Here is a 23,019-nt window from a genome sequence, read left to right on the forward strand (position 1 = left end):
GAAAACGGCCGCGGCGGCCGATTCGGCGTTTGAAACCTGCCTGCCTGCTCCGCCGTGCCGGAATGTGACGAGAACCACAGTGCTCAGGGCACAGCCTAGCCGCCGTGCCCCATGGCTGCAGAAAGTTTGCTGTCTCAATGCCCGCGCCGTGTGCACGCGAGCGCGCGCGCCATCTCTCTCGCCCTCGTTCGCTCGCTCGCTGCTGTCGCCGCCGCCGTCGCCCAGGGAATAGGGAATGCTGCAGAACAAAGGCGGTTGCATGTTGAATGTCTCAAGGCGGCGCCCCCCCCCCCCCTCCATCATCGTGCAGCCCACCATCGGCTTCGCCGTTGCCACAGCTGCCTGACAATGCCCTACGCCCATCATGCAAGCAAGAAACGGAACAATTCTCCGACGCGCGCCGCCGCCGCTGCCGCTGCTACTGCTGCTGCTGCTGCTGCTGGTGCTGCCGCCGCGCTCAGGCGTCGTGGCTGCCAAACTCAATTTCTTCTCGCTCTTTCCTTTTGACCCGGTGCTCATGCCGGATGCTCCATAACGTGACCAGCAGGCCGATCAAGCTTGCCGCAAACGTAATCCCGTAGGCTCCACGGTAGCAGTCAAGGCCCTCGGTGCACTCTCTTTGGCCGCCGTCCAGCTCCGTCGAGTGGTGGTCGTACACCCGCCCGTAGCACAGGTTGAAGATGTTCCCGCTGATCACAGGCGACAGCGTCATGAAACCCCAGTTCTGCGTCATGACGTTCACGCCGAACGCGTCGGCGACTACAGCCGGGAACACGCCGAACAGGGCTCCGTAAGCGAGCCCGGTGAGCGTGCTGACGATCCAGAGATGCGTCGGGTTCTCTATGTTTATGGCTGTGAATTGGGCCAGGGTGAAGACGGATGCAGACGTCACGAGGCACCAAAAGCGCGACATGTTCAGGTTTTTCACGAGGAAGTCCGACCCGATCCCAGAGCCCAGGCGTCCAAGAAAAGAACCAAAGGAAATGATGGAGACGTGCAAGAGTTGCTTTGACGCGATGAATTCCTTGGAGACGCTGTCATCGTAGTGGGACCAGAGCGCCGTGGAATCGTGGCCGATATTGCTGTAGTAGTTTAGCGTCACATACGAGAGAGCGGCTTTCAACAAACTCACTTGATTGTCATCAAACCAACGCCCGTCAAAAGGCCTAGCAGAATGAAGAGTTGCCAACATTCAACGGTGCGAAGCAGCGCAAGACCTGAAATTTCTGCTCGATGTGAGTGGTTACCATGACTTTTGGTGTCGTCTTCTGGAGATATATCCCCAGTTTCGGACATAAGGGAGGTTCTATCGGACGCCGATGATTGAGGACGAATCTGCACCTCGTCTTCTGCGGAGTCATGGATTGGTAGCTGTCCAGGGATGGAGGACAGATGGTGAAAAACGGAAAAAGTCTCTTACCTCTTTCTTGCTGCGCGCCTTTGCCAACGTAATCGCTATCCCTGGACTTTGGGCGCTGGAAAGAACTCGAAATGTTACGGGTATGGCCTGGCCTCTCCCCTCCTGGAAGAGCGGTATATGACGCCGGGCCCTTGACAACCTGAAGGAAAAACATGCCGACGAAAATCATACAAAAGGTAGCCACCGAGAGCATCAAAAGAAAGCTGGAGGTGTCTCCTGGGAAGGCGAAGTTTGAGAGTGTGGTGAAGAACAGGGCACTGAGGCCAAATGCTGAGAGAGGGAAAGCCGTGGCTGTTCCGCGGTGGTGCGGCCAGTTCAATGCGGCGGTTTTGAGAGCAGCTGAAGATGCGGAGCAGCTGCCCACTCCGGTCAAGAAGTTTAAGAAGCACATGAGGAATACGCTCATGGAGCCGGGGCCGTTCTCGAAGGCTTTCTGAAGCGGATAGTATCCGAGTGCCAGGCATGCCGCGCCAAGTAGCGCGGGTGGTCGTGGTCCACTCCTATCGACCAGCATGCCCACCGGTATACCAGAAGCATACATGCCGATGTTGCCAGCAACACCCTGTCCTTCTCAGCAATTGTTCGGCTAGCGGGGGAGGTCCGGGGTGCTCACGATCAAGTTGCTCTGGGTAGTAGAGAGCTGGAGCCTCTCGGCGTATTGCGGCGCCCATGCCGAGTACGCGTACTAGGTAAGACGAGGTTAGAGAGAGAGAGAGGGTTTAGGAGTACAAGGCTGGCAGCAACGCACGTTGGTCCCGCAAGCTAACGCGACGACTGCAGCACCCACGACGGATAGGATGCGGGCAAAGCGGTGGCTCCGTTCGTCCATCATGGTTAGGAAGGTAGCAGGGCAATGACCCTGAATGGAGTGGAAATGGTGGCCGGTTACGGGAGCATCAAGAGGCGGAGTCGGGAGTCGGAGACAGGGCGGAAGAGCTATCTGGCAACTGGGAGGGGCCAGGACCCCGGGGATCAGAGACGATTAAAACGGTTCATTTGTGGAGAAGCTCCTGAGCAATGAGGGCCTGAGAGGGATTGGCATGCAATTGGCATTACGAGGCCTTTGCGGCGCGAGCGGAGATAATGTCTGACGTGCACGCGAAGCCAAGCTTTTGGGCTCCGCCGACGTACGTACTGCTGCAGCATCGTCAACCCTTCCACCCGACAAACTTCCATCCTCATCCACTCACCATGGGCGCGGCTCTGTCTCTGCCCTTTCTGGCCCTGCCCAGCATCGGCGGCGTAAGTTTTTCGTCTACCTTGCCCGCCCTTTACTGACTCTCCCTCTCGCACAGCTCGCGACCTTTGCTGCCTCATGCTGCGGTGCGGCGACATGCTCCGCCGTCTGCAGCGCATGCGGCAAATGCCAGAACAGGTTCGCATGCTACCTCACGCCGCATATCTGCCTACCCGCCTGTGCTAACGCGACTGCAGCATGGCCACGCGCATCGCCTACGCCCTCATCCTTCTCGTCAACTCGATCGTGTCGTGGATCATGCTCACTGATTGGGCCATCAAGAAGCTGCAAAATCTCACGCTCGACTACATGGACTTCAAGTGCGGCGACAGCGACTGTTATGGCTATGTCGCCGTTCACCGCATCAACTTCGCTCTCGGCACCTTTCACGCTATCCTGGCCATAATTCTGCTTGGCGTCAGATCATCCAAGGACGGCCGTGCGCCCATCCAGAACGGTTTCTGGGGCCCCAAGATTATCGCATGGTTCGGTCTCATTGTGCTGAGCTTCCTCATTCCCGAGGGCTTCTTCGTGACCTGGGGCAGCTACCTGGCCATCATCGGCGCCATCCTCTTCCTCCTGCTCGGCCTCATCCTTCTCGTCGACCTTGCGCACAACTGGGCCGAGTATTGCCAAGACAAGATCGAGACCAACGGATCCCGGGCATGGACTTGGCTCCTCATCGGCTCAACGGCACTCATGTACGTGGCGTCGCTGGCCATGACTATCGTCATGTATGTCTTCTTCGCCTCGGGTGGCTGCTCCATGAACCAGGCGGCCATCACGGTCAACCTGGTCCTGATGATTATCGCCGCCATCGTCTCGGTCCACCCGGCCGTCCAGGAGGTTAACCCGCGCGCTGGTCTCGCGCAGTCCGCCATGGTCGCCATCTATTGCACCTATCTCACCATGTCAGCCGTTGGAATGGAGCCCGACGACAAGCACTGCAACCCTCTCGTGCGGGCACGTGGCACGCGCAGAGCCAGCATCATCGTCGGCGCCGTGGTAACGTTCGTGGCCGTGGCCTACACGACGACGCGCTCGGCGACGTACGGCCTGGCTCTCGGCGCGCAAGGAAACCCCTACTCGGCCGTCGCAACAGACGACTACGAGCACGGGCTGGTGACGACGCAGCCGGAAAGCCGGCGCGAGATGCGCAACGCGGCGCTGCGGGCGGCGGTGGAGAGCGGCAGCTTGCCGGCGAGCGCGCTGGACGACGATGACGACGACGAGTCGGACGCGGGCGACGGCGCGGCACGCGACGACGAGCGCAGCAGCACGCAGTACAACTACTCGCTGTTCCACATCATCTTCCTGCTGGCGACGGCGTGGGTGGCGACGCTGCTGACGATGAACTTTGACCCCGCGGCCGAGAACGACGGCTTCGTCGCCGTGGGCCGCACGTACTGGGCCAGCTGGGCGAAGATTCTGAGCGCGTGGGCGTGCTACGCCATCTACACGTGGAGCCTGGTCGCGCCGCTTGTGCTGCCAGATCGGTTTGATTATTAAATCTGGAAGGGAGGAGGCAGGGAGGGGGGCAAGGAAAGGGGGAAGGGGGAGGGGGAGGAAAGGGGAAAAGCGAGAAAACGAGAAAGCGAGAGAGGAAGAGAGAGGAGGAGGAGGGGGGGGGGGGGGGTATGACCAGTCGTAGCTTTCATTTCCACACCTGTGTGATTTTTCGGCGCTTTGGGTAGAATCAGACAATCAGTCAGTCAGGCAGGCAGGGCAGGCGGGTCACTGTCAGTTTGTAACTCTATGGGGCAAATGGGTTTAGTTTAGTTCTGTTTTCGCATGTTTACTTTTTTCTGGCAAGGATGCTTGTGTTCCCAGCAAGCGGCAGCACCAGCACCAGCACCAGCAGAGCCCAGGCCAGGCCAGGCAAGGCACCCAAGCGCAGCGTCAAGCACGTCAAGCATGAACAAAGCAGCAGCCGCAGTAGCGCAACCGTTGCGGCGGCGCCTGTGCCGGGGTGTATGTGCGCCCGCCTGCCTGCCCCGGTGCAGAGTAACTACTCCTAACTACCCAGTTACGCCGGTGTGGATGGGCGGGAAGCCCACTCTAGCGCATGCATACATCAGTCGGTCGGCTGGCGCCCGCATGTGACGACGTGCAGCGTGCTTCCCACCTACCTATGTCCTGTACCCAAGCTACTCCTACTTCGGCAGGTTTCCTCTTGGGCTTCCTCTTGGGTTTCCTCTTAGGCTCCTGGGTACCTAGGTATGCCTGGACGGCGCCCGCGTCCCGAGGCCGTGGGAGCCGCTTATCGTGCTGCTGCTTCCTGTGTCATGGCTTGCGGCTTGTGCCTAGGTGGGTTGGGCTGGGTTGGGGCATCACTTAGGTAGGTACTTTCTTGACGTCGTCGTTGGGGGTAGGCTTTCGAGTCGTCACTATCGTCACGATAGCCTACCCCCCCATATATACACGTACATACACAAGTACGGCCTCATAAGCATCTGGCAGGCAGGCTGCCCGCGCATGACATCTGCCATCTGACAGCGGCCCCCGGACCGGACCGGGGCGGCGATCGGCGCCGCTCGGCTGCACCCGCCCAACGCCGGTGCCGCTGCGCCCCGCAACGGGCTAAGTTAGTGGAGTCGATTGCGTGCCGAGGAAAAAGCTGGCAGTGTCGAGGGCGCGCGCGTTGCTGGTGCCTGGTGGTGGTGGTGGTGGTGATGACGGATCCAGCATCAGGGCTTACCTCGGTACCTACTTATCGGCAGGCAGGTGTGTGTGGTTATGCTCCAGGCTGCAGGAAGCAGGCAGATAGGTAAGCAGCTTATCCAAACAAGGTCAGAAGCTTAGGCCGCGTGGATGCAGTAGGCACTGTATGTATGTCTCATCGCTAACCGGCTGGCGGGTCGTAAGCAGCCGTGCTATGGTACCTGGGTAGTGGTTGGGGTGGATGGATGGATGCGGCTCCGCCTGAGCTGCATAAGCAGGTAAGTGCTTTGCCCTCTAGTATCATATTATAGATACGTCGAGATACCCGAGTACGCAGCGGAAGCAGTATACCGCAAATACATCTATAGTCCCGCTAGCATTTGTTTTGCATACCCTAACTATAAAATAATATAAGTAGTCGCTAACTATCCATGAAAACAAAAGATACTGTATAATAGAACCTATAGAAAAGTAAATATGAAGGATAAAGCTATTTCATAAAGATATATAACTATAAATAAAAACACTAGAGGACACGAAACTCTCTGCCTAACGGGACACGAACGAGACAGAAAGATATATATAAGAACGCGAGAGTAAGCTCTAAGAGTATAAGAATAGTCTATATACCTAGACCTATACTACTACGGGAAGATATAGCATAGTTAAAAGGATAGATAAATACAACCATAACCCCCCACACTCACATACTATACTATAACCCTCCTCCACTGCCAGCTCCTCCTCCAACCAACAGCTCCAACCAAAAGCCCAACCCAACAGACCTCCCGGCTCCCGCTTTTCTCTCTCTTAAGTCTTACTCAAGCAAGCACACAAGCAAGCGCCAAAGCCCTTTAAGGTAAAGAAGCAGAACAGCATCAAAGCAAAAGCAAAAGAAAAAGAAAAAGGAAAATAAAAAAATAAAAAATAAAAAGAACAAGAAGATTCGTGGCCATCACCCACCCCCCACTACCACTACCATCGCCACAACCAAACCCCACGTACCTATCAAAAGCAGAAGAACAGCCAACACCGCACCACACCACACCCTAGACCAAACAGTTGAACAAGTAACAAGTAACAAGCAACGCGTAGCATAACCATCAGTACATAGCTAAGTAGGTATCCAAGAAACAAAGCCAAAGCCAAACAACCCCGCTGCACCAAATCCCCTTCTACCGCCAAACACCGCCAACACCGATCCGATCCGCAACACCAGCCGGCCCCAACACCACAACACCCCAAGCCGCAACCGCAACACCGACACCAATCAATACCAATACCGATATCGATACCGGACAAAGCCTGAATCTCAGAAAGAGCCACCTCCGTTGTTCCTGTTCCATCCCGGTGATATCGGGTGTAGATAGGAAGGGGGGAGGAGGCGATGGCAAGAGAAGAAGAAGAAGAGAAAGAAGAAGAGAAAAAAGTACCAAGTACCGCATTGAGCATCCATCCAACACCAAACGTATGTCCGTCCGTCCATCCGTCCCCTCGTTCGTTCCGTCCTTCCTTCATCATCTAGTACCATGCCATGATGTGCCATTCCGCGCCCAACTCAACTCAACCCACCCAGCCCAACCAACCGACCGACCGTGCCGCCATGCTAATAAAATGCTCACTCACTATAGCAGATACCCGATAACTGATACATGAAACTGCTGCTGCAGCAGTTGCTAATCGCAACCAATCAATCAATCAAACGCTCGTGACAGCCAGCCAGCCAGACAGACAGACAAAAGACGAAGGGGCAGTAGCAGTGGTGGTAGTGATGATGCGCGCGTGAACGTGAACGTGAATGTAAACGTGCAAGTGTGTGTGTGTGCTAGGTAATAAACCGAAGAGAACGAACCAAAGCACAAAGCATCAAGGACAAGGGTAGGTAGATAGGTGCTGCCATCACTAGGAGTATCGCTGCCGCTACCGCTACCACCATCACTACCGCGCCAGCCGCGTGCCATGCCATGGAAATGGATGGGGTGCTCGCCGAAGCGAAGCGAGACGAGACGAGACGACCTAAGGATCCGAGTGATCAGAGATAGCATAGCTAGCGGTGCGTCTGGCCTGGCCTAGCCTGGACGAAAGCGACGAAGAGAGAGGGGGAGGGGGCAGGGGAATCGCGTCGCGACGAACCTATCGAGGGTCTGCGAGCGTGTGTGTGTGTGACGAGACGGGACGGGTAGGGTAGGGTAGGGTAGGCAGGGACGCAAGCGGGCAGGCGGTAGGCGGCAGCGGTAGGCGGTAGGCGGCAGGCGCAGTGACGGTAGGCAGGCAGGTAGGCAGGTAAGTCGGAAGGCAGCCGCGTGAACAATCAGATCAGTCGGCCTGCCTGTTCGCAAGGAAGAGCGAGCGAGCTTGATGGTGCCTTGCCCAAAGCGGCCTAGTGACGCGGCCGGGGCCGCGGGACCGCGCGGGCGCATGATCAGTGCTCAGGTTGGCTCCTCCCCCATGCCCCCGGCGCCGCGGGCGATCACCCGGCCTGCTACCGTGCGCGCCCAACGCAACCAAAACGCAAAGCATGCTTGCTTGCTTGCTGGCTGCATCACCCACACCACCCACATCAGCAGGGCCGGCCGGGTCGTCACGCTCAGGCGCGCGAGGTCCGCTGACCCCCGACCCCTCCTCCTCCTCCGCCGCCGCCCGTGCCTCCATATTGCTGATACGCGTCGCCCGTATCCTGGTAGCCTTGGGCTGTCGTCGATGTCGCGCCCGTCGCCGACGCCGGCGACGCGTCCATGTACGTCGTAAAATCCCAGGAGCCGCCACGGGCGCCTCCGCCGCCGCTTCCGCCACCCGTGGCGCCCGTCAGGCTAGCCGCAGCAGCCGTGGCGCCGTACTGCGGCTGTTGTTGTTGTTGCTGCTGCTGCTGCTGCTGCTGCTGTTGCTGCGCACTAGGCCAGGTCCCCAGCCCGCCGCCGCCCAACTGCGGGACCGACACGCGCAGGTCCGGGGGGCCTGCTGATTGCCCGCCGCCCAGGGCAGGTGATGGCTTGATGCCGGGCGAGAGGGCGGTCGAGGTCATGCTGGAGGCGTAGGCCGTCGAGGCCGCCGAGCTCGTCGCCGACCGCGGCGAGGCGGTGTGTCGCAGGTCGGTGGTGCCGCTGCCGCCCACCACCACCGCGCCCGTGGTATCTGGGCCGCTGCCGTACCCGCTGGCCACGGGCGTGGGTAGCACGCCTGCTGTCGAGGAGTAGCTGGCCGACTGTGTCATGTTAGCATGTGAGAGGCCGTGAGTGGGGCGGAGCCAAGGCGCCTACGTACATATTTGCCGATGATCTTCTTGAGTGCGTGGGACAAGATCTTCCAAGGGAACACTTTGACGTCTTTCTCGATGTTCCGTGGCTTGGGGTTCGGGAAGCCCATGATGACCTTGAAAAACTCCTCGCTTTCGGCCTTTGCCTTTGAGACAGTCAGCGGCCGGAAGCCTTCCAGATTCCGCCGGATGCGGTTCTTTTCTTCGACGGTGAATCGCACTGCGACAAGCGACTCGAGCAGGTAGATCGTGTCGACGCTGGTGACAAAGCATTCCTGCTTCTCCTCCCACCAGATGCAGCTAATGCAGATGCTGTGCGGCGCGCGATCTTCCGGTGCCACTGGCTTGAAGGTGGTTGTGATTGTGCTACCGGACTGTTTACGCCGGAACTGCACGAGGCGTCTTTTATCTTTCCGCTCCTCGCGCGTCCAGTCTTCCGCCATGGCCTCGAGGTCGCCCTCGATCTTGAGGCTCGCCTTCGAGTTGGGATACATGGCGTAGGGGTTGAAGGCCTGCGCGCTGCTGTGTTGGAACGAAGACACGGCGCCCTGAGGCTGCAGCGTCGACGTTCTAATGAGCGGCGGGTTGACCAGCGCTGACGGAGAAGGCATGGCGTTCGATCTCGCCAGCAGATTGCCAGGCTGGAATGAAGAGGTCCGGAGCGACTGGCTCATCGGTGGGTACGAGCCATAGTTGGTCGCCATGTAGCTCTTGACCGGGCCATGAACGAGACCGAGGCTAGGCGAATACTGATACGATGATTTCTGAGGGGCCTGTTGCGTGTATTGCTGGCCGTACGATCTCGACTGCATCTGGCTGCGGTCAAAGGCGCCAGGGTACGAGTATGCGCTCGAGGTGGGCGTCTGGAGATATGAGGAATCCGAGCTAGGAGTGGTCGAGTAGACGCCTGGCGCCCTCGTCCGGTCGGGGAGGATCTGTTGGCTGGAAAGGTGCTTCGGGGGCGAGCGCAAGAAGTCGGCCGAGTCGGCAGAGACCTTCCTCTTGCGCGACATGTCCTGGGGCGAGGCGGAGCTGTAAGACTGATAGCTGGATGCATCGTCGTAAGTAAAGTCGCCGACCTCGAAAACCCCAAGGCTCTGGCCAAACTCGTCGTCGACGTTGAGGAGGAGGGGCACGGTGCCATCGAGATAGCCCGTGGCGTCAAAGGGAGGAATGTCGACGGCCAGAGCGTACTGATGGTATGATCCGCGGGTTTCGGTCTTGGACCAGGTGGCGTCGCACCTCTTGTGTCCAAACATGATGGAGAAGAACTGAGTCGGAGGGGTAGCGAGGTCGGTGGTAGTGCGGAAGTAGACGTAGAATCTGTCCCCATGCAGGCCTTTTCGAGGCGAGTAATTCGTTACTTCGAGCAGATGACGCGACCTTGCAGCGATATATGAAGGATATTCGGCCTGATATGGCACATCACGCGCCTCGAGGCTGGACCCAGAGATAAAAGGCATCTGTTCGGCGCTCGCAGGACCATGGGACTGGCGCGCCTGCGCGCTCGAGTACTGCGCGGCGAATGAAGGCTGTGCGTAGCTAGGGTATCTCTGCTCCGGGTTTGGTCTTGTGGCGGAGTAATCTGCGAATGGGGGTGGTCAGTCAAACAAACTAGGCCTCACGTGTGCCCACCCGGGACGATCCGGGCCAGGATGTGACTGAACGCCCTTGCAAGCGGCAAGTCAGATGGGCCAACCGCACTCACCGTACACGTACGGTTCCTGCGTCTTTTCGAAGCCGGACATGGACAATAGCGCGGCGCTTAGTCCACCGTCGGCCAAGGCACCACGTTCGTAGTCTTGGCCGAAGGGTTTATCGGAGGGATCGCAGTCTTGGTCGGCGATGAAGGGAGCTTCGAGGCTCTTTCCAGGCGGTGTTCGGCTAGGCGAGAGTCAGGGACAACAGGCAGAAGTGACGGGGTGGGTGCGGATTGGTGTTGGAGTGACGAATAGGCAGCCGCCGAGGGTAAGCCTAAAAGTCAGACTCGCGACGTACCTGGGTATCTGTAGCATCAACGCAAGGCCACTCGTCAGGACGGCCGGACTCAGACGGGTCGCGCTCAATTATCAAGCTTTGGGGAGAGTTGAGACATGCAAGGGACTCAGATGGTATGGACTTGTCTCCCACTGCATCGAGCAAAGCACGAGGAGAATGTGGAGAGGGCAGAAATGTTGTTTGCAGGCAGGTGGGTGACGGGTCGCCAAGGGTGCCGCAGCTCGAAGAAAGGTGCGAAAGTATGCTCCCGGCTGGCGGGTTTGACGCGCTCTATGAGGGAAAACACATAGGACTGGGCAGATTGCAGGGGTCTTTGAATGGAAGGCCCGCGGCTCTGGACCTGGACTAGCGCAGCCGCCTGTCGTCTATGGCGACAGAGGTTTCGGGAAGTCGAAGCAGACCAAACAATGAATCGCCGCTCAAGAAAGCCTGGCCTAGAGCGGGATGAGATTTATGAACACATACGCACACACGCACACACACAGTCTCGCGAACGTGCAGGGTGGGCTCTCATAGGGGACGGGGCTTACCAGCAGAACAACAAAGATTCACGGCGGCGAATGCTGCTTGCCGAAACCGAGCGCGGGTGAGACTAGCCTCGACGTATGTCGTCTGGATAGAGAAAAGGTCAAAAAACCGGGCAGGCGGAACGGGTGGGGATTGGTCGGGTGTATAGAAGAAGCTTGACGGGTGTCTGAACATGCAAGGGAAAAGGCGGATGCGGAGTGAGTCGCGTTGGTGGTGGTGCAGTGCAGGCTATGGCATGAATACTTACACAGTCAGCTGTAAGCTTTCCTTGAGTCAGCCCACGAGCTGATCCAGGGACGTGGCAATGACAGACGGGAGCCCGATGCGGCTCTGCCGGGGGAGGCTTGCCTCTTGGGAACGTAGAAACCGGGGAGTGGGCGGCGGGAGGGATGTGCGAGGCGCCAAGGCGCGCGGGCGGGCTGAGCCGACGGGCGGCAGGCAGGTGGCAGAGTAACCCCAGGAGGGGCTGAGCTGAGAATCTTGGAATGCTTTCCCCGCGAAAGGCCAAAGCGCTGAGTCACAATCCGGAGGCGCCGGACGTGGATGCGAAGATATGTGAAGTTTGAGAAGCAGAATGTCAATGTGTTTTGGAGGTGAAGGCCGGGGACGAGAGAGAGAGAAAGAGAGAGAGAGAGAGTAGGTAGGTAGGTAGCCAGGGCTGCGGGACAAGAAGCCAGTCGCTGGGCAGCACAGCAGCGGGGAGTGAGGGAAGGGATATATCAGCGGGCGCCTGGTAGTAGCGCTCGGGCGTGGATGAAGAAGGCCGTGCAAAGGGCTCGTATGGCTCAGCTGGATGATGGCCCTGATCTCTCCGCCCGCCATTGGAAGCCGGTGCATGGCTGGAGCATGGAATAGAGTGAGTCGTTTCTTTTTCGCCCACCTTACTCTCTCTCTCTCTCTCTCTCTCTCTCTCGCGTTCTCATAGCCGTCGCGCCGGCCGGCCGGGCGTCCGTCAGTCTGGCTGTCTCTATCATCATCATCATCCACCACCACTACGCACCCGTGCCACGAGGCCCGGCGCACGGCGGCATGGACGACATGGACGATGGCGCCGCCCTTGCTCCACCTGGCCGCGACGACGTGACGACGGGCATGCATAGGCGGTTGTCGTCGTCGTCGTCATCGTCGTTCGCGGGCAGTCGAGCTCACGGGCAGACCCGGCGGGCTGGCAATCCCTTGCGTGATGCTTCTTATATTAGCTCAGCCGCGTCGATCGAGAGTGCCCGTTGACATTGCTGCCCCTGATGCGCTGAAGGCCATGGGACTGGGCCGCCCGCTTACCGGCAAGAAGTGAGACCTGCATGGGCTGGTAAGAACTGCTGCGCCCGCGGCTGAGTCAGATGATGCATCGCTCCTTGCGCCCACCCGCCCCAGACGGGAGGCGTGCATGGTTGCATAAGGCTGGGCGGGTCCCCTTGTGCCCGTCAGGCGCCCGCTCTGCCCTCGCTCCTGGAGATTACCGGATACCCGGTTCGGCCGCTCGCATCCTACTGTGCTATTGCGACGGACCAGCCTCAGGTACCCGGTGCCGGGCGCGGCACGCGTCGTAATCATGGATTTCGCGACAAAAAAGTAGGCGCCTTATACAGGAACTACCCCCCTGTCAGAGCGCCCCTTGTCCCTTGTCCTTGCACATCGCATCGGCCCTTCCACCCACGCCTGCCGACCGTAGATTCCTGCCTGTCTCTGTCTACCTACCTACTCTTTTGCCTACACCGCCTGCCCATCATCGACATCACCACCACAGCCACTGCGCACGCCCATCTCCAACTTCCCTTCAACACCAAGTGCTACCACCGCCACCAAGCCCGTTCGCCAAGCCCCTCATCCCCTCTCGGACCTCGGGGCCAGCCCAAAGCAAACCAATGTAAGTACGTAGCCGCGCCGCGCGTCCCGTCGGCGCGCTGCGTCGCGGCTCCGCTCCGCGGGCGCTTTTTCCTCTTTTGCAATTTTATTTTTTCAGCCTATACTGGTAGTATAGGGCGAAACGCGACGCATCGCGCCACATCTCGACGCTTGGCGCCCGTCGGCCGGCCTCGGAGATCTCGATGCAATGCCCGGCACAGAAAAATATTGTCTACGACGACGACTACGACGCCGCCGCAGGGTGCGCGCCCTCTGCGTTACGTCGACGGGTTGCGCGGCCGGTGGTGGGGGGTGTGTGCGTGGAAGTGGAGGGGTCCTCGTAGGATGCTTCGTCGTCGTGCCGAGGGAATGGAGATAATTTTTTCTTCTTCTGTTTTCTTTTCTGCCGTCGTGGTGATGAAGGTGGTTGTTACGCGGAAGGGTTGTGGAGGTGGGGTTGGAGGGCTGTGATGGTGAACGAGAGGGCGGCAGTGGCTGCGGTAAGTGTCTGGTAAGTTGTGGGTGTTTGGCTGTGCGACTCACTATATAACTTGCCTGTCTGACTGTGTTTGTGGTAGGCGTGCAGCCCGCCGTGCAGTTCTTCATTTCCTGCCGCCTACACCTCTACCTGTTTGTCTACTTTTTTACGTACCTGACACCCACCGCCTTTTATCAATCCACTCTCGCTCGCAATTCGCTATTCAGCTTTCGTCGTTTCTATTTGTCTCTATAGTTTCCACCGCACCTTCTCTCTGCCTTTAAATAATGTCTCTTGTGCGACACTGAGACACCGCTAGCACTAACCAGTAGCTTTGCCTAAGCGGTACAGACAAGCGAGAACACTGCTCGAACTTCTTGGCCACGTCCGTTTGTGGCGGCGGTCAGAAGCCCAGTCGTCCGATGGAACACACTCCGATTATCGGACGCCAACAACTCACAGGGGCATGCCAATACTTTGCTAGCTTGCTAGCAGAGATTGTCTGAGAAGCTCTGTTCATTGACCAAGACGCCCGCCACGCCCATTGAAACATGTTCACGTTTGAGAGGGACCATCTGGTGGCCGTGAGACAGGTTTTTATTGGAGCGCAAACAATTTAGTCGCCGCCACGTATGGGGCTGCCCGGTAGTGAACCCCTCCGAGCCACGCGAAAGATGCACGCACTGCACGCCAATGAAAAACCCACGGAAGAACTTTAATGAAAAGCGGTACCCGCCCCTCCCGCATTCAAGCTTTGTGGGTGATAAGGCTAAAATACCGCCAGGCTATTTGCTATACCCACTTTTTAGTAAGAATGTCTCACTTCTTGTATATCTATGCGTAATATTCTATAGCACGCGCATCTGTGATAACAATGAAACGCTGGAACAGATATCAGAGCGGTTAAGTAAGCATCTCGAACGTTGTTCCAAGCCCCTTGACCTGCGTTTGAGCTTGAGTTTCCATTAATTTATATGGATTCATAAAGTCTAGACCGTTCTGCTTTTTTCGGAACGCTCCGAACCACCAATTCATCTTTCGGAACCCTCCGCAGTTGGGATTCAGTCAGCACAGAGAGACCCTGAGATGCTGCTAGCTTACAATTTCTTTCAGTGTGGCCGAGTTCGGGATGGGATTGGCAGTTCATACCGTTTTCCGAACAGCTTCTAAGCTCACGATCAACAACCCACTGCCGCCAAAACTAGCTAGACGAACCAGCATCAAGCTGGGGCAACGGGGAGCGGGAAGCGGGATATGGATACCGCGATAACAAATTGGATGCTAATCAGACTGGCCAACAAAGTCAGCCTGACATCAGTCGTTAGAGAGTCTCTCCTGGATTTACAACGCCTTTCATTGGCCATTTCATCTCGCATGATGCCAATTCTATGGAGTGCAGCTGCCCCTTCCTCAACTGCTTTTGCGTTTCCCTTCTCTCGGCACATCAGGACCCGAAGCACCGCTCGCCCTTCCTACTCCTTCACTGACAACACTTCCCCCACGCAACCGTCCGCACGCAACACCAAAGCCACTAACACAAGCAGACAACACGCGCGCCTCCTCGCAGCGAGCTCCTCCAACCCGTCTCGCGACCGTACACGCTCCGCAGCGCCCCGACCCTTAAACCCCATACGCGGTAACCCGTCCACACACGACACTCGCACCGCACGCCCCCCCCACACCCTCTTCGAATCGAGCCGCGTACCCGTGCTGGGCCCGTGTCTCCCGGCTAATCAGCCGCCGCGCTGCCACGCGAGCTCACACTTTGCAAAACGCGCCATCGCTGCCCTGGGCCTGGATTGGGGCGCTGGGACCCCCTGCCGCGCATACCCCTGTTCGCGCAGAGAGGCGAGACCAATCTCCGTCCCGCGCCGCGCGGCGGGGGTACGTCGCGGTGCGTGTGGCGCGGGTTGGGACGCGTGGGCGCGTCGTGCGTGGTGTGCGTGGTGTGCGTGGTCGTGGTCGTTGGACGTGTGGTTTGGGGTCGTGGGCTTGGTGGGCGATACTGGGGTGCTGCGTGTGGGCTAGAGGGCGGAGATGGGACGGCGGTACTTGGACTTGCTGTTGGCTTCCTGAGTGAAGGTAGGGCCACTGGCTTGCTGGTTGCTGTTGCCTTTTCTGGCAGTGTGTGTCGACGCTGCCAACAGTTGCCTTTCGATGAGGATGGTGTCGTTAGGTCGGGACTGGCGATCATGCTCGTCTTACGAGTTCTAGCAGCGTTTACAGCATCCAAAGAGATCTGGTCCGACAGGATGGCTGCGACACCAAGAGCCATAAGTCTGAGCCTTACACCAACGATAGGCAACGATGCTGCCGCCCCACTAGAAGGCTTGGGACTCTTATCAGCGCCGGCAAACAACAAGCATAAGGTCTCCGTTGCCTGTCTATCGCCTCCGGTATCGAGCTCATCGAGATCGTCCTTGATAAGTGTGACTTCAGAGTCCTTCGCCGCTACAGCTGCCAACGAAGAAGCCGACTTCATTACCATACCCAAGTTTCTGTATAGCAAAGAAACCTACCTTTTTCTAGGTTTCAGCGAGGAGATAGCGGACAATATGTGGCAGAAATTCCTGTCTCAGTCTGATCATCGCCGCAGCGACATTGTTGTCACTCATCAGCAGGACATCCTCATACCACTCAACGCCGCCTTTCAGTGATGGGGAACGTCATCGCCCGAGAGAACGTCCACGTTTGGCTTCCAGCGTCTGCTATCTAGTCTCTAGGTTTTACCTCTATCTCGTGGATCTTTTTCTACCCACCGTCACAGCCCCACCTGAAGGCATCTTTTTTTTGAAACAATGTGCAGAGATTGAATCATCGATGAAGTAGAAGCCTAGAAATGAAGAGAAAGGGGTGTGAGCTTTGTAGGAGTAGATGGGGAAAGCGGTGACTAAGCTATGATACAGTTGTTGGTGTTAGTTTGGATAATGCAGTGTGTATGTAGAGGATGGTGTAGATGCTATAGTAGAGAGAATCTGGCTGTAAGAGCGTCTTTTCCGCAATTAAAAGCCAGAAGTAGATCTGCTCTCACACCCAACCCCACTCTCTTCTTGTCCTTTACTTTCGTTTTCTCCTCAACCAACTGTCTTCACTCTACGCCATATTATATATTCGTTGTAGGAAGCATATGGACATACCTCCTTATAAGCTTGCAGAGGCTTTATATATTAGTTCCACAAGGAGGTTCTCAGACCCATTACAAACATACTATTCTACAACAACTCGCTATTATGTACTAGGAAAGCTTCTACCCTCTAGATATTTTACCTATCCTATATAATTACATATCTGCAAAACTATATAATATACTTTCTAGTCCTAGATAGTTTATATCCTTATACTATTATAAGTACCCTTATACTCTTTAAATTTTTTATTTTCGTATACTTATAGAGTCCTCTAGTGCTTCTATATATATATATATATTATCTTTATATACTTTTGGATATTATTATACCTTGTATCTTTTTACTTTTATATAGTTATATAATGCGTGCTGGCCATAGCGTAACGGCTTATAATAACTACTTAAGGAGTACTCTATATGCATCGTAGATATTACTTAATATGTAGTTAAGGAGTGAACAAATTATCCGGTACTAATTTATATACAACCCTCTTAGACAATATTACCGATGATAATAATATAATAAGCGCATCTTCGACGCTATAGTTTTAACTTGTCTTTTAATTATTTATATTAACGATCCTCGGCACCTATTTCTTCTATATTTATCAAGTATCGCCACGGCCGCTGTCAGAATTTTGTTCTTAATCAGGTACTAAGGAGGCATTGAGGCTAGGTCGCCTATGTTTCGTAACTGTTAACACCGCCCCTGGCTTGTCGACGTCTTCGGTAGATGTCTTAAGTTGAACCTAAGCTGCTTGAGTGCTTTAGCCTATACGATCGAGCTTCTTTTTAGTAGAGTACCGGCCAATCAGTAGCGTTTATCCATATCCAACGTGAATAGACATGAAGCAGCCACTTTGTCACGGTCAGCGTAACACCATAAGTAAATTCATCAAACACGCTCCGTATTATTAACTTCTTACCACTATATCTATAAGAGGCTTGAGACTTCCATAATCTAGGTCAGTAACTACTTGAATCTTATGGTATAATCCGTTGCGAACTTTAATCCAACTATCTCTCTAACTGCCATGCGGAGTATCTACAGGAAAGATCTAGAATCCTTTGTTACAGTGAATTTTTTATGCTGCGAACGCTCTCACCATTATCAAGTAATTGTATTACTACCTAAGACAGTAATAACACTCCACCAGTCACCCAACAGAGAAATCACGGATGAATATAAGTTAGCAGATAACTGACTGTTGATATAAGCCCAAACAGCAGCACTAGACTAGTAGCTATACAAGGGCGTATGTATGAACAAGATCTTTATGGTATAGCTATCTTTAAAACTCGCCTATTGTATACAAACTAGTCACCTAAATCACCGCTGACAGTAGGTTTAAATTTCGAATCTCGAATTCGGCCCTGTTATTTTCTTTAGTATATTTATCTCCGTTACATTTACCTAACCACTGCTTTCTGAAGCGTCCAAAACCCCATTCCGATACGTTTAACATCAACATATGTGGCCAGTATTTTTCCACACTAAAGAGGAATGTGGACATGGTGCTAAATATAAAATTCAATTATACAAGCAGCGCTTGAAAGATTATTCCCCTCACGGAGAATTAGATCCTTACCCACAACCCCAGCCCAATCCAGAGTCCTAAAATGTGCATGAAAGGGTAGGTTCTTTCACTTCTCCAATCCCGTGTCTCCGTCTCCAACTCCCTAACCATACTCGCATTCACAAGCACCCCACAAACACCTCTCTATTGCTTCTTGAACCTTCAACCTACCGCCGCCGCACTTAATTGCTCCAGGCGACTTAGGCGCCGTCAACGCAGACATTGATTGTACAGACGCAGTTACAACCTACGCGCTGTCCGCCGTAGAAGACTGAAAGGCAACCGCCGGGTGTCTCGATATAAAACTTCCCGAACTTGCCATTCCGATGTCAACTTCAGCACTTCCTATTAACTGGAACTCGCCGGCATTGTCTCGTTCACCACCACCGGGTACAGGCTATACTCAGCACCATCTCCATCCGCATTTGTCGATTATCACTGCCACTATAAAGTGATTAAAAAGGGTAAGCTTCTTTAACTCGGGACTGACGCTTTGTTGCTTGGTTCCTTATTAGTTATGATAAGTAAGTAGCAGCCGGCCATATCAAGGGCCTCTTTCCCATGTATCTTGACCATTCTTCCTTCCATGCAGTGCAGAACAGAACATCCACCCTCCACGACGCGAAGCCTAAATACCTCAATTCTAAAAGTACCAGTAACAACGACGCCGACACTTACACATAGATCCGCTAAGACGTTGACAATGTGCTTTCGAACAAACTTCCTCTTCTCAAAGCACTGTGTCCCACACAATCACTGATACCCCCGACCCAAATCTCCTGACTTCCCAACCTCTTCGGCTTATCATTCACCGCCGCCGCCGCCGTCGCCGCCATCTCCATCCTAGCTAGCCATACCACACACTCCCAACAACCACTCCCTACAACCAACCCATCTATCCAGTCCACACAAACACAACCGCGCGACCAAACAAAGTCAAACCCCCCTCACTGTCCCCTCAGCGTTCCTATCCAACCGCCCACAAGCGATCGGACCTCAGAACCCAAAGAAAGACACACATAGCCAAAAGATGTGGGGTAGGGTGACAAGCAAAGATGACCGACAACGGGCTCACTTACCCCTATAAGGATACATGCTATGAGGCCATCGAAAAGGCCCCAACCAAGTCCTTGATCGACGGAGAGCCCAAGCTCCCTGGCCAGCTCATTTAGGTTGTCCCCGAGATTGGGAAAGAGCTGGTTGACCTGATGAAGATTCTGCCCAAGTCCTCCCACAAGCCACACAGATTCCCATCAGATTGGATTGCTTCTCCAGACACTTGTTTTTTGGACCTTCTTCCACACTACCGCCCTGCCTGGCCGTAAGTGTAGGTGTAGGCTGCTACTTCACACACCACCAACACGCGCACAAGAAGCTCAGCATCCACGTCACAAATCGGCACTCATCACCACCACCATCACCACCACTGCAACCGCAACCGCAACCGCAACCGCAACCGCACCCACCCACCACTCACTAACCAACATCAACGACCCCTCAAACTCAACCATCATGCAGCGAGGCACGTCTACGCCAGACGTTCCCACACAACAGCCCGTACCGTCCCCAGGGCACCGTTCGCCAGGTTGTGCTCCGAGCGACGCCTCTCGTGGGAGATACGCTGCACTGTGCCGTGCTTATACCATAAACATAAACATAAACAAGTCCACACGGCCAAAAAAAATATGTATACCATCGTACCTCCATACCATCATACCATCGTACCTATCCCAAACCTTTTCAAGTCTTCCATACCCCTATAAATATGTAGGTACCGGTACCTACCTAATCGTAACCCAAACCCAGCAGCGCAACAAAGCGTAGTGATATCATGCCCAACCCAACCCCAACCCCGCCCTAACCCCGCCGGAATCAATTCTCAAAAGACGCAAATAACGCAACGCAAAAACGCAACGCAAGAACCCTAAAAAAGCTGCATCGCGCGATGCATGCAGAAGAAGCCCAAAGCAGGCAGAGAGGCAGCAGTGGGGACTGAGGAGCTCCTCCAGTCAGTCCCAGCCACCGCTTTTTCCCTTTCCCCAGCCCCAGCCACCACTCAGCTCAATCCCGCAACAACCAACCACACCAACCACACCAACCACCGACCTAAGCCATTCCGCTGACCTTCCGCTGCGTCAACCCCGTCCCCCAGGACGCAGCGCCCGCGCCAGCACCAGCCCGTCCCTCCTCCGCCGCCCGCCCACTTACAACACGGCCCCTGCCCTCCCCATGCCCATGCCCATGCGCACCCCCATCCCACTGCTCCCCTCCATCCCCACTATCCAAATAGTCGACACCCGTGCGGCTCACGACGCGGGGGCTGCGATCGACCCTAAAGCCCACGCGCTCGGCACTGCGCTGCTGCCTCACGCCGCCCGGCGCCGGCGCCGCCATCAAATCGCCGTAGAAGCGGTTGCCGCGGCCGCTGCTCTTGCCGCCGCTGCTCGTGCCGTGCGAGCTGCTGCTGCTGTACGAGTTGTTGCGCTCCTTGTGGCTGGGCAGGACGTGGTATTCCGACGGCGAGGGCACGCGCAGCCCGCCTACCATCATCTCCGTCCAGTCGGTCAGGCGGCTCGTGGTCGTGAGGGCGCGGCCGATGCCGCCGCCGCTGCCGCCGTAGTGGTCGTCGTTGCTGGCGTCGCTGCGGCCGCTGATGCTGCCGATGGCGCTCTGGAAGGTCGGCATCGGCGGCATCGAGAACCGCTGCTGTGGCTGCGGCTGGTGCAGTTGTGGCGGCTGCTGGCGGCGCCAGTGCGGCGAGTACGCGCTGCCGATGCCTGCTTGCTGGCTGTCGTGCCGGTCGTGCTTCTGTCGTTGTTGCTGCTGCTGGGATTCCGGCTTCGGCGACGGCGTCGGCGGGTTCATCCGCAGCGGCTCTGGGCGCAGCATCGCGCGCTCATGGGCTTCGTCCTCGTCCTCGTGATCAGAGCCGTAGTCGGACTCCTCGAAGCTGAAGCGGCGCGGGCGCTCGTTGCTGCCGCCGACGGCGTCCTCGTCATGCACGAACCAGTTGTCGTTCTTGAGGGAGTCGTGCCGCGAGGGGCGCGTAGGCGAGTGCGCATCATATGGCGAGGTGGGCGAGTGGTCGTCATACGGCGAGTAGGCCGTCGGCGACGAAAGTCCAAAGTCCGTGTCGCCCTTGAAGGGCGCCTTGCCGTCGGCATAGCGCTGCGACGCGCGGCTTGGGTACGGCTGCTGGTATGTCTGGTCGGGGCCCTGAAGGTGGGCGTGCGAGGCGGCCGCCGCGGAGCGCGGGTTGTGCGGCGAGAAGTTGTCGGAGGACTCGGCGCGGCTGCGGAAGAAGGGCATGGTGCGCGCGTCGGGGATGAGGGGATCCTGCGCCCGCGAGACGTTCGACGGGTTGCTCAGTGAGATGCTGCTGCCCGTCATGTCGCTGAGGCGCTTTTCCGTGACTAACACGTCCGTCACGGAGCTTCTCTTGTGCTTGTGCCTCCTCGAGCGACGCGACGTCAGGTTGCTCTCGAATGGGTTCAGGTCCGGCGGCAGACGCGCAATTTTGCGGAAGACAACTATGAGATACAAGTCGAGTGCCAAGGTGAACAAGTGCAAGCCACCGTCCGTGACGGCAAACAACCAGGTGGCAAGGAGGATCTTTGTAGTTGCAACGTCAGACGAGAAGAACGACTTCCAGCGTCCCTCGGTGCCCGGCGCCTCTTGCCAGTTGCTTTCGGCCATCATGGCAGTGAAGACATAGAATGGAAGGAGACCGAGATCAACGAAGAGAGCGAAAAAGTGGTAGCCCGCAGAACTGGCAGGCGTACGGCCCTTGGAGGGACGCATGAGGTGGTATATGGCATAAGAGCACGCCAAAAGATCAACAGCAGCCTGCGACGGTCAGCGAAAAAGAGCATCAGCAGTCACAAACGGTCACTTACGGGTATTCTGAGGATCCAGCCCTCAGTGTCCTGTGTCCCATTGACACAGATGACGCAGATCAGCAGGCCAATAGCGCCGAGCAGCTGCAGCACTCTGAAAGCCATCTGGACATATCTGGCCCACTTGATGTGCGTGACAATGCGGGGGTTCATCGGCTGAGCGTTTGTCCGGCCATAGGGCAGGATCAGGTAGCTGTCCGGATGGCGGTTGAAGTTGACGAGCGGGCCATCCTGCTGCTTCGGCGGCAACTTCTTGGGCGGCGACCTGCTGGCCTGGGTGACGGCCTTGGGGTTGAAGCCGTAGAGGGCGTCCTGCGAGGTGGAGAGGCGGTTCGCGGGCGCGTTGTACATATACGGTTGGTCGGTACGGCCCATTGTCGCGACAGCTTGGCTAACGATTGTATTTCAAGCAACGCACGTGGGCGGGCGTCGCATTGACTTGGTTCAAGGACAAAGAACGAGGAATGTCGCGGCCAAGACGCGCATGGATGGGGAGGGTGGAGATGGTAGTTAAAAGGCGGGAGGAGGTGCAAAGCGTCGCCCAGACAACACGCGCGGCACGGCTACGGCTCGCGGGTCGCGTCGCCGTTAACGCCCAAAGCGTGCCAGATCCCTGCTAGACCAATAAAGTGACGTTGTCCTGCTGTCTTTCCAGCCGAAAAGCCCGCAGAAGTCGTCCTGGTCAGGCTGCCATTCGCGTGTGCCTGGCCTAGCGGACGGGAGCGAAAAGTCCCTGAAAATGCCTGCGCACCAGGGCACCAATGGGCCGGCGCCGACATGTCGACATCACTTCAAAAAAAACACGCCCCCGAATCCCCTCGTATTCCGGCGTCGAGGAGCGGACGGACATGCGGCTGCTCCGGATACCGGTATGACCTCATAACGTGCGGGCGGGCGGTCAAGAGAGCAGTGGAACAGATCAGATCGCGATGGACCGCGACCGCCCAACGCGAGCGAGCACGGACAGACATTCATTACTCACGGTCACGCTGCCTGTCA

General features: G+C 56.4%; 8 protein-coding genes across 8 annotated transcripts; 2 read left to right on the forward strand and 6 right to left on the reverse strand.

Moving 5' to 3' along the window:
* Positions 1-457: 457 nt before the first annotated feature.
* On the reverse strand, positions 458-2,249 carry K452DRAFT_236919 (uncharacterized protein; the record flags this gene model as incomplete). Its single annotated transcript, XM_033537548.1, has 5 exons — positions 458-1,082; positions 1,133-1,346; positions 1,421-1,982; positions 2,034-2,105; positions 2,169-2,249. 5 exons carry the CDS (start codon positions 2,247-2,249, stop codon positions 458-460), a joined length of 1,554 nt encoding a protein of 517 aa, XP_033392483.1.
* Positions 2,250-2,569: 320 nt separating this feature from the next.
* K452DRAFT_258579 (uncharacterized protein) lies at positions 2,570-4,293 on the forward strand. Its single transcript, XM_033538473.1, has 3 exons — positions 2,570-2,662; positions 2,716-2,795; positions 2,855-4,293. Exons 1-3 carry the CDS (start codon positions 2,612-2,614, stop codon positions 4,164-4,166), a joined length of 1,443 nt encoding a protein of 480 aa, XP_033392484.1. The 5' UTR covers positions 2,570-2,611; the 3' UTR covers positions 4,167-4,293.
* Positions 4,294-6,925: 2,632 nt separating this feature from the next.
* Positions 6,926-7,821, reverse strand: K452DRAFT_117860 (uncharacterized protein). The gene is made up of 2 exons (XM_033535134.1): positions 7,452-7,821; positions 6,926-7,334 (listed from the first exon to the last, which is right to left on the reverse strand). Exons 1-2 carry the CDS (start codon positions 7,736-7,738, stop codon positions 7,013-7,015), a joined length of 609 nt encoding a protein of 202 aa, XP_033392485.1. The 5' UTR covers positions 7,739-7,821; the 3' UTR covers positions 6,926-7,012.
* An 84-nt stretch (positions 7,822-7,905) lies between these two features.
* Positions 7,906-10,586, reverse strand: K452DRAFT_302463 (uncharacterized protein; the record flags this gene model as incomplete). The annotated part of the gene is made up of 4 exons (XM_033542591.1): positions 7,906-8,520; positions 8,580-10,156; positions 10,280-10,455; positions 10,570-10,586. 4 exons carry the CDS (start codon positions 10,584-10,586, stop codon positions 7,906-7,908), a joined length of 2,385 nt encoding a protein of 794 aa, XP_033392486.1.
* Positions 10,587-11,309: 723 nt separating this feature from the next.
* On the reverse strand, positions 11,310-12,376 carry K452DRAFT_117849 (uncharacterized protein). Its single transcript, XM_033535132.1, has one exon. It carries the CDS (start codon positions 12,193-12,195, stop codon positions 11,371-11,373), a length of 825 nt encoding a protein of 274 aa, XP_033392487.1. The 5' UTR covers positions 12,196-12,376; the 3' UTR covers positions 11,310-11,370.
* Positions 12,377-12,851: 475 nt separating this feature from the next.
* K452DRAFT_117856 (uncharacterized protein) lies at positions 12,852-13,733 on the reverse strand. The gene has a single exon (XM_033535133.1). It carries the CDS (start codon positions 13,546-13,548, stop codon positions 13,057-13,059), a length of 492 nt encoding a protein of 163 aa, XP_033392488.1. The 5' UTR covers positions 13,549-13,733; the 3' UTR covers positions 12,852-13,056.
* A 1,879-nt stretch (positions 13,734-15,612) lies between these two features.
* K452DRAFT_302464 (uncharacterized protein) lies at positions 15,613-16,077 on the forward strand (the record flags this gene model as incomplete). Its single annotated transcript, XM_033542592.1, has 1 exon — positions 15,613-16,077. One exon carries the CDS (start codon positions 15,613-15,615, stop codon positions 16,075-16,077), a length of 465 nt encoding a protein of 154 aa, XP_033392489.1.
* Positions 16,078-20,089: 4,012 nt separating this feature from the next.
* Positions 20,090-22,596, reverse strand: K452DRAFT_117980 (uncharacterized protein). The gene is made up of 2 exons (XM_033535135.1): positions 22,021-22,596; positions 20,090-21,970 (listed from the first exon to the last, which is right to left on the reverse strand). The coding sequence occupies exons 1-2, from the start codon at positions 22,393-22,395 to the stop codon at positions 20,231-20,233; spliced, it is 2,115 nt and encodes a 704-aa protein (XP_033392490.1). The 5' UTR covers positions 22,396-22,596; the 3' UTR covers positions 20,090-20,230.
* Positions 22,597-23,019: the final 423 nt, after the last annotated feature.

This window comes from Aplosporella prunicola (genome assembly GCF_010093885.1).
Source record: "Aplosporella prunicola CBS 121167 unplaced genomic scaffold K452scaffold_39, whole genome shotgun sequence".
NCBI lineage: Eukaryota > Fungi > Ascomycota > Dothideomycetes > Botryosphaeriales > Aplosporellaceae > Aplosporella > Aplosporella prunicola.

Bases quoted from the DNA above. Each gene is read 5' to 3' on its own strand.
- K452DRAFT_117849 (XM_033535132.1), bottom strand. From the start codon at position 12,195: ATGCATGCCCGTCGTCACGTCGTCGCGGCCAGGTGGAGCAAGGGCGGC.
- K452DRAFT_117856 (XM_033535133.1), bottom strand. From the start codon at position 13,548: ATGAAGAACTGCACGGCGGGCTGCACGCCTACCACAAACACAGTCAGA.
- K452DRAFT_258579 (XM_033538473.1), top strand. From the start codon at position 2,612: ATGGGCGCGGCTCTGTCTCTGCCCTTTCTGGCCCTGCCCAGCATCGGC. The intron at 2,663-2,715 runs GTAAGTTTTTCG...CCTCTCGCACAG, and splicing joins CCCTGCCCAGCATCGGCGGC to CTCGCGACCTTTGCTGCCTC. The intron at 2,796-2,854 runs GTTCGCATGCTA...ACGCGACTGCAG, and splicing joins TGCGGCAAATGCCAGAACAG to CATGGCCACGCGCATCGCCT.
- K452DRAFT_117980 (XM_033535135.1), bottom strand. From the start codon at position 22,395: ATGGGCCGTACCGACCAACCGTATATGTACAACGCGCCCGCGAACCGC. The intron at 21,971-22,020 runs GTAAGTGACCGT...TGACCGTCGCAG, and splicing joins GCTGGATCCTCAGAATACCC to GCTGCTGTTGATCTTTTGGC.
- K452DRAFT_117860 (XM_033535134.1), bottom strand. From the start codon at position 7,738: ATGCGCCCGCGCGGTCCCGCGGCCCCGGCCGCGTCACTAGGCCGCTTT. The intron at 7,335-7,451 runs GTTCGTCGCGAC...TCGGATCCTTAG, and splicing joins CGCTCGCAGACCCTCGATAG to GTCGTCTCGTCTCGTCTCGC.